This window comes from Austrofundulus limnaeus, unplaced genomic scaffold (genome assembly GCF_001266775.1).
Source record: "Austrofundulus limnaeus strain Quisiro unplaced genomic scaffold, Austrofundulus_limnaeus-1.0 Scaffold90, whole genome shotgun sequence".
Taxonomy (NCBI): Eukaryota; Metazoa; Chordata; class Actinopteri; order Cyprinodontiformes; family Rivulidae; genus Austrofundulus; species Austrofundulus limnaeus.
Genome location: NW_013952492.1, coordinates 178,350 through 187,494, shown reverse-complemented (window position 1 = coordinate 187,494; position 9,145 = coordinate 178,350). Strand labels below are relative to the sequence as shown.

At 44.0% G+C, this 9,145-nt stretch overlaps 2 protein-coding genes across 2 annotated transcripts in view; one reads left to right on the top strand and one right to left on the bottom strand.

Annotated features, from left to right (window-relative positions):
- Window positions 1–129: 129 nt before the first annotated feature.
- LOC106520281 (endoplasmic reticulum-Golgi intermediate compartment protein 2) lies at window positions 130–3,522 on the top strand (the record flags this gene model as incomplete). Its single annotated transcript, XM_014012257.1, is given in 11 exon segments — window positions 130–176; window positions 427–494; window positions 649–689; window positions 788–889; window positions 964–1,056; window positions 1,136–1,191; window positions 1,269–1,367; window positions 1,501–1,598; window positions 1,695–1,857; window positions 3,008–3,087; window positions 3,162–3,522. Coding segments are annotated over 11 exon segments (913 nt in total), but the record flags the coding sequence as incomplete, so codon positions are not given.
- Window positions 3,523–3,696: 174 nt separating this feature from the next.
- Window positions 3,697–9,145, bottom strand: part of LOC106520279 (membrane-associated guanylate kinase, WW and PDZ domain-containing protein 2) — a gene marked incomplete in the record, with an annotated part of 91,877 nt that continues 86,428 nt past the window's right edge. The window contains 6 exon segments of the mRNA XM_014012256.1: window positions 3,697–6,022; window positions 6,640–6,778; window positions 6,929–7,072; window positions 7,165–7,384; window positions 8,309–8,594; window positions 8,674–8,859. Of these exon segments, the coding sequence (XP_013867710.1) occupies window positions 5,397–6,022; window positions 6,640–6,778; window positions 6,929–7,072; window positions 7,165–7,384; window positions 8,309–8,594; window positions 8,674–8,859 (1,601 nt within the window).

Sequence of the window (9,145 nt, the reverse complement as noted above, 5' to 3'; positions counted from 1 at the left end):
AGAGAAGAACCCGTCCAGAAGACCTATACAACTTTTTTTCTTTTTGATTTTTTCCTGGATTACTGAGATGCATCAGGACAAACTGTAAAGTGGTTTTGTTTATTGATCTAACTAGTTGTGTCCTTACAGCAAACTTAAAATCAACGTGGACATCACTGTGGCCATGAGATGCCAGTGTAAGTACACRAAGTCATTCTGCTATGAACCATTTAGTTCAGCATTTTGTTTTTGTGGACATAAGCGCCATGGCAATTTTTTTTCCAGGAAACACTTTTACAAAAATGACTTCTGTGTTTATTATTTTGCACATTTGAGCTTCAAATAAACTACATGAAAACGTTTATTTAGCTTTAYAAGCAGATCTGTTATTGTTAATTTAACATGAACTGTTTGAGGTGTTTAACTGTGGTTTCTGGTTGAATGCAGATATTGGTGCAGACGTCCTGGATCTGGCAGAGACCATGGTCGCCTCTGACGGTTTAAAATATGAACCAGTGAGTGTGAGCTTCTTTATGAGAGGGTTAATTCATTTACCTTTTATTTAACCAGGTGAATCCCGTTGAGATCGCAGAAGCCTGAAGGCCAGAGCACCTGGAGAAAACTGTGTCTGTTTTTGTCTGACACGTGTTTTTGTTTTATTACTTTTAGGTTAACTTTGAGCTCCCACCAGAGCAAAGACTGTGGCACATGTAAGATTTAAATCAACACAACTGTGTTTTTAAAAAAAAGCTGATTTAAATCTGGTGCTGGTTTCTTCGTCGTGATGATTTCCACTGCTCTCCTCCAGGACTCTGCTGCACATTCAGGAGCGTCTGAGAGTGGAGCACTCCCTGCAGGATGTGCTCTTCAAGACGGCGATGAAAGGACCTCCTCCTGTTTACAGTCACAGGTGAGCGCTTTAAGTCGATCCTGAGGATAAAACCTGGAMGTTTTCAGCATCCTTGTTTACTTTCCTTCCTTTAGCGAGGACGGCGCTCGTTCCCTCACTGCCTGCAGGATACACGGACACCTTTATGTCAACAAAGTAGCAGGAAATTTCCACATCACTGTTGGCAAGTATGTACTTATAGTTTCTAATGATGTTTCAGTGCTTTAGACTGTTGATTGTGTGTAATAGATTTTGATCCCTGTGCAGGTCCATCCCACACCCCAGAGGCCACGCCCACTTGGCTGCATTAGTCAGCCATGACTGTGAGTTCATCTTTCTGACTTGATAGTTTTTATTTTTGTAAACATTGTAAGGCTGATCGGGTTTGTCGTCGTTGCAGCTTACAACTTCTCCCACCGGATCGACCACCTGTCTTTCGGAGAAGCCGTCCCTGGACTCATCAGCCCTCTGGACGGCACGGAGAAAATCGCCCCCGACTGTGCGTCAAACTGYCAGATATTTTAATGTTCAAAATGCAGGGACTCAACCTTCATTAGGAAAGGCAGCTCCTGCAAATAAACTCTTTTTATTCTTTTATCACTAATGTTTTTAAATTTGATTCTCGTCTCCAGCTAACCACATGTTTCAGTACTTCCTCACCATCGTGCCCACCAAGCTGAACACCTACAGAGTGTCTGCAGAAACACATCAGTACTCGGTCACAGAGCGGGTATTTTTTTATTTTATTTTTTTAGAGGTTGTGTATGTGATTKGTCGAGTCAGCGTCGCTGTGATGAATGTGTTCCTGTTTTTGTCTTTTCTGCAGGAACGAGCGATAAAMCACGCTGCAGGCAGCCACGGAGTCTCAGGGATTTTTATGAAATACGACATCAGCTCRTTAATGGTCAAAGTCACGGAGCAGCACATGCCTCTGTGGCAGTTCCTCGTCAGACTCTGCGGCATCGTTGGAGGCATTTTCTCCACCACAGGTAATTTTACCAACRTCCATCAAGTATTTATAACTGATCTGCAGGTCCTCAAAAAGTCTTAAAGTACCTGTGACATGCATATCCTTCATACAAAAAGTCAAAGAAAACATTGCTATATTAAATAAAGTTGGAATAATACACACAATCTAACCCAATTTGTCTCATAACTGGCATATTTTCTTTTGAACTTGGCRCAGCCAAAGTTAAACAGGAAGTGACATAAAAGGGGAACTCTAACAAAGAAAACTCTCTGGTCTTTGTTTATTGAAACAATTTGAACTCGGACTCTTCTTCTTCTCGCTGATAGTGACTCAAAATAATAAGAAACGTCAGATTCTTCTCTACAGGATGGGTTGTTAGCCATTTTAGCAATGCTCTGTTCACATGCAGACATTCCCCTTTGACATCACTTCCTGTTACTTCACAGGCAAATATCTCAACAACTGTTCATCTCAGTAACATGAAATTACTTTTGCAATATTTTATCAATGTCCTCTTTCTAAAAATGCATTCATGTATATTACAAAAATTGGACGTCACGGACACTTTAAATTCACATAYCTAAAATTAAGTCAGTAAAAAGTCTTAAATTTGACTTGCTAAAACCTGCAAATACCCTGGGTTAGTGCAGAATCCTGTTAAAATGTGGTTTTATGTTCTTTGAAAAGTCAGTTTTGACCATATGTCTGTAACACTCCCTTTTAAAATGAAACTTTAAAATGTTTTAGTTTATATTTTTAGGTTATGGCTGAATATTAGAGCTAAATTATACATGATAAAATAATCTAAAATGAATCAATAATGGGGAAAAATAAGTAAAAAGTAAAAATTTACCAGGTTTTCTGAAAATAAATCTTCAGAAATATAAAGAGACGTGTTTACAAACATAATGAGCTGCTGATAAAACTGTGACGCTGACATTTTGGAGAAGTATTTGTGACTCCAGCTGACATTTTTAAATCAATGCTTAATCAATGGAAATCAGAAAAAACATCAAGCTTTGTGTATTATTCATCTGCTTTGAAATTGCAGAGCGCCACTTAAAATACCATCAAATAAAAAGAAAACTAACATTTAATAAAAACATCACCTTCAGTTTGTCGTATTCTTCGTCCAAATGAACAAACGTTTGAGGACTCTTTCTGTGCAGGAATGATCCACAGCATGGTGGGATTCCTGTTCGACGTCATTTGCTGTAAATTTCAAATGGGAGCCTACAGCCGTCTGAACGTAAGGGCACATTTTAAAAAAGCAACATTTTCTTTTGTTTTCTAGATTTTACAAACAGTTTCTCCTCCTTTCAGCAGGCCCCACTGATCCCACCGGGAGGGGCTCAGACCGGACCTCCTCCTGGAGATTACGCTCAGTGACGAGACCTCGGCTCCGGTTCTGACCCACAAACAGATGCTGGCAAAACGTTTACAACTCGTTTTATTTTACAAACCCTCGTCCTTCCCTGACCTCTAACTTTCTATCATCCCTGGAAAGCTGCTCTGAAAGTGTTGACACTGCTGGTACCGTCAGGCTCGTTTTATACCCACAGATATTTATTTGGGCTGATTTGACCCTTTTTGTCACTGAGCTAGTTTTAGACAAAGATGGCAACATTTTACTAAAATGTCTGAACTCCAGAGAAAAAATAAACTGTGGGGTGACTTTTAAAAACCGTGTTTAATGATTTAATTACAAATATTTAATACGTTTTGTGTGGAAGCTCTAAAACCCTTTAAACTGTTTTGATCCTGCAGTTTTCTAAACAAAAACACATCTGAGGTTTATTCTACCAACAGTTTTTATACCAGGACTTGTTTCAGTTTGAGTAAAAATCTCCAGAGGAAATATTTTTACACCATGTCAAGAGTTTATTTGACAGTATTTCAGAGTATCTTTCAGTAAACAAGTTTTTTGTAAGTTTTTTTAGCAAAATGTAATATATCAGTACTGTCGCATTTCATAAAAATAGTTGTTCACGTCTTTGAAACTACAGTATCAATGATACAGTAAACCATATTTGTAGGAATACAGCTGTACAAGGTGAATATTACACAATTAACACTACACAATTATACTGGATCTCAATGGGGGGGGGGGGGGGGGTATGAACGTGCCATCCTTCATGAGTTCAGAGCAGTTTGTTTTTTTCCTTTTGTATAAAACCAGTCAGAGCAGACAAGTGGGGGGGGACAGAGGCCCGCTTTTCTAAACKCTGATATTTGTCTACAGTAAACACATTTCTACTGCCTAATGACAACGTTGTCCTCGCTAACTCAGCTTTCACCACAAACCACAGTTTGGTCTCAGAAATCCTCCCGACCGTGTTTTTACTGCAAATACTAGTCAGTCCTGGTGAAGTTTGGAGACCCTCTTAGTGTCCCGGGATGCAGGTGCTTCAAGTCCTCAAAAATAACAAAAACAACAATAATAATAATAAAAAAAAGCTCTGGTGGATGCTGAATGGTCCTAATAGAAATGTTCCTATTCCTCAAATCTTTTCAAACCTTGGGTTCAGACGTTCTGGATGCTGGCAAAACAGATAAAAAGTAAAATACACAAACCGTGCTCCGCTCCGGTTCAAAACCTGGTCCTGACAAACAGAGCAACGTGATGCTACAGGCTACATTTTCTCCCCTCAAAAAAAAAAAAAAACACTCTCGGGGATGGAGCTTTTACAGCTTAAAGAGTGCATCAAGATTTTTACATACTGCTTAAAAAAAAAACGCCACAGCTCAGCGGTTGGCTGACGTGTGCGTGATCCACCCGAGTTCCCCTAAAAACCGATTGAACAGCTCTGCGTTAGTGTGAGTAAGGCACTCCGCCTCAGCTCAGAACCATCGACCACCTCGGCCCCTCTCCCACAGTGATGTGGTACACTTAGCACAGTAAAAAGGCATAGAAATCAGAGACTGGACAAAGGTTTCCTGTTCAGAGTTAAACAAAAACACGACTCGCGCTGCATGAGTTCTTACTAAAGCCGACTGGTCGGTCGTTTAAAATGATGGGCGGGGGACGTGTTCGCTCAGACGAAATGACGTGCGTCGTTTCCATGCGCACAAGCTCCGCCTCCCTCCAGGTTTGGTGAAAGTCTTTGATATGTTATGGAGGAGGCTGTGGAAACAGGAATGCTTTAAAAAAAAATCAAATCCTGTCCTCGGCTGTTATTTTTTTAAATTTTGTACAATGTATCTAACTACAACACTGCCTGAAGTTCATCAAATGTACATATTTTTAACATCTTTACAGTTTAATATATTGGTAGGCATGTAGCGCATGTTGAGCTGTAACGATTCAGTGTCACTGCCTCCGTCTGACAATAAAAAGTAAATCTCTTCTCTGGAGCCACGTTGAGTCTGGAGTTAAAGGTGCAACGCTTCAGATCAGAACGTCAGCGTTCACATGTGAGGGTCTTCATCAGGTTTTGAAAAGTGTCTCTGCTCGTTAAGGTGGTGGGTGAAATAATCCTCTATAAATGAGACGAGATGAAAAAACAGGACAGAGAGGCCAGGAGAGATGCTGTTGGGCCCAAACCAGTCGGATCCTTTCTACCTGCTCACCGTAGAGGTCCAGGACCGGAAGGTGCCGGGCAGTTTGTCAGAGCCGGGGATGTTCCAGGGTCCTGGGGAGACGGCTGCGCTCCTCGCCGGAGGGTCTTCTGTCGCCTTCGGGGGGCATCGAAGCCCAGCGTGGCCGCTGTTCTTCAGCCTCTCCTGGAGGCTCGGGGGTCCGTCCCCGCCTCCGTTCAGGTTCACGGTCAGGAAGGGCGAAGCGGAGCTCATGGTCTGCCGGCCCTTCCTCTCGCAGCAGGGGGAGCAGATCTCCCTCCTCTCGTTGGGCCTCCCCGCAGCAGCAGCAGCAGCTTTGGGAGGCAAAGCCCGGAGCTGGTTTTCACCGCGACTCGCCTCTCCGGACCTCTGAGGGGCCCCCTGTCCCCTTACGACGCATTTCTGCTCGGTGGACCTGCCACCTGCAGCCCTCCTGACCGAGCCGTGGTCCGTCGGCGCTGGAGCTTTGTCTGCCGTGCACACTTTGGCCTCTAGGTGGAGTCGATGAGGGGATCCTGGGGCTGAAGCTGGATGAGATGAGAGCAACGGACTCAGATGGGGTTCCACGGTCACTTCCTGCAGGGCAGAGTGGGCTGTAGAAAGGGAATCCCAGGGGCCGGCACAGTCTACCGAAGGACGAAAAAGAAAAAAGATCTTAAGGAATGTGAGATAAAAAGAAAAGCACATCATCATGCACGAGCTGGAACATCAAACTTTAAGATGAAACCATGCAAATATGCACAAAGTCACTTTTCCACTTGAGACTGAWCCTGTCTTCAAACACCTTCATGTACAGCATCTCTTCAAACCAACTCTTACCACAGCAAACAAATACACACGAGTCAAACAGGTCTGTTATCCATGCAGATATGATCACACCATGCAGAAAACACAGATTAATCRGTATGGAGAGAAAGGCATGCAGTTTTTCACAAACCGTGTCTTTAGAGTGGCCCATTAAGAAGAAATAGGGGGAGCTTAGTGTGTCACCTTTCATGCACATGGAGAGGTTGGAAGGTACCATTCCTAAAGGAAGGCAAGTAAAAGCCTATACCCATCATTAGACTWAAAGCAGAGCAGTTTTCTACACAAACACCAGATCGATTCAGACAAGAAAGAAAAAGGCAGAAAGACATTTATGGATGTTAATATGTTTGAGTAAAACTTTGTGGAGTGAAAGTCAGCCTGGTTAAAAAAAAGACATCTGAGAGGGAAGGGCGAGGGTCTCGAGACATGAACCCACCATATTCCGGCACCTGTCCCGTGCCTCTTTTCAGCAGCAGCCTGACCCGCCGGCCGCCGGCCTTGATGAGCTCGATGGCGCGAGCGTGAGTCATGTCCCGAGTGCTGTCCCCGTTAATCTCTATGATCTGATCGCCCACCTGGAGGACACATGCAGGGGACAGGGAGGACAAAACGGGAATGACTACTTCAGCTGCCCAGGATCACAATCMGAGTCTGGAACCATCAAACCTTTTGTCTTTTTAAAAAACTAAATAAGTTGTTTTTAACCAGAGTTTCTGTGATCTCACCCTCATCCTTCCGTTTCGTATGGCAGGACCGTCCTCTGCGAGGCGCAGCACAAACAGGTCCATGCTGTACTCTCTGCCCCCGCGGATACTAAACCCAAAGCCCTTCGAGCTTTTCTCCAGCTCCACCGTGAAGTAATCATAGTCCTGCAGTTCAAACTGAAAACTCAGATTAACTCTCATTTATGAATAATGTGTGAAAAAAAAGGAACTATCTTAAATATGAATGTGTGTCCTACTTGTGGTCTGAAGTCAGCCGGGATCCCCAGAGGAAACTGTGCAGCTGCGGGGTGCTGCCTGAAGTCCAGCAGGCCAGGAGGRTGTCTGTAGTCCAGTGTGGGGGGCTGGCGGTAATCGGTCACCGGTGGGTGACGGTAGTCGACAGGAGGCTGACGATAATCAGTGAATGGAGGATGACGGAAGTCGGGTTTGACGTCCTGCCGTGCTTTTACCTCTGACCTGAAATCAGACAAAAAATTACTATATTAAAGAGTCTGATATGCTTATCCTTCAAAAATGTCAAAGAAAACATCTTTTTATTTAAGAAACTGGGCATAAAAACACACGTTTTACCAGTTTTACCAATAACRGGCGTGTTTTCTTCTGAACTTGGCTCGGCTAAAGCAGAACAGGAAGTGACATCAAAGGGGAACTGCTTTAGAAACTGAACTCTGCTCTTTGTTTATTCAACAATATTTTGAACCCTTCATCTCTCTGATGGTGACTCACAATAATCTAAAGAAACAGATTCTTCTCTACGGTCTGTTGGCCACTGTAGCAGCGCTCTGTTTACAATCTGACATCACTTCCTGTTACTTCACATGTTAATATCTCATCTCAGCAGTATTCATTTTTTTAAAGTATTTGTGTTAACTTTCAAAACATGCCATCATGTTTATTAAAAACATGAGGTCAYAGGCATTTTAAAGGCAGAAGTCACTGAACACCCCTCACATCTGTAGGTYACTGCAGAGAGGACAGTTTCTTTAATAACACTACAGCAGCAGAAAACTGGAACAAGATGACAAAAACCTCAAAGGTCACTTCAGTCTGCAGGATGGAAACACCAGCTTCACATCTGAAAGCTTTTCTCAGGTTCTCACTTGAATAATGGGTCTAAAGTCTCCAGGTGTCTAAACTGAAATCTATATACCTATCAAAGTAAGAGCTCACACTTTCATAGTTTTGACACGTAACAGCGCCTGATTGCTGGGCTCCTAAATTATAGAAAAGAGACCGTACGCTAAATTATTCACTGATGCTGAAAGCACTAAGTGGTGTTATGCAACAAGGCCGAGCCGAGGCAGAGACTGACTGGGACTAGAACCAGCTGTGGGTTTTATCGAACTGATCTGTAAAAATATGATCTTTTGTTATCCACACCTGCCGTCGTGGAGGTAGAGCTGCGGGGGGAGGCCAGGAGTCTGGGTGATGGGGCTCTGCTGGGTTCCAGCCGGTGCGGGCTGCGAGGCTGCTGGTGCTGGAGGTCCAGTCACGATTTGGTTCGTCTGAGCTGGTGTCGGGCCGGGCTGGACCGGCGTCTGAATGGCCGTTTGGCCCGGCTGGGCGCCTCCTTGGCTCGGCTGGGCTACAGGACTGGGCTGGGTCTGGGGGCTGTGTTTCTGGGTCATGGGGCTCTGTTTCTCTGAGTTGGGTCCAGACTGGGAGCCTGTGGTCAGCAGAAGGTGGCAGGAGGCTCAGGATGCAGATATTGTTTTATTAATAATACCGTGGACGTTTACGCTCACCTTCCTCTGGGATGATGTGGAGCGTGACCGTTAATCCGGCRTCTTTAATGAGTTTGACGATGTCAGCATGTGGCATACTGATGATTGACTGTCCRTTCACAGCCAGGATCCGGTCCCCGACCTTCAGCTTCCCACACCTGTCTGCGGGGCTCCCTTCAATGATGCGTCCAATTTTATGGGGCACAGCTGGAGACAAACGACAACCATGTTAGAAATAAAAACGTTATAACTTTTTCTTAGACCAGAGGCGCCTTAAGTTGAGGCTGGGACCCCATTGTGGCTCATGAAACATCAAGTGAGGGTCTTTAGAAATAGACTAGAATAGAAACGAAACAGCCTTTATTGTCCCGCGCAGGGAAATCTGGGTGTAGCAGCAGCAGCAGCAGCAGCAGATACATACACTCACCAGCCACTTTATTAGGTACACCTGTCCAACTGCTCATTAACACTTAATTTCTAATCAGCCAATCAC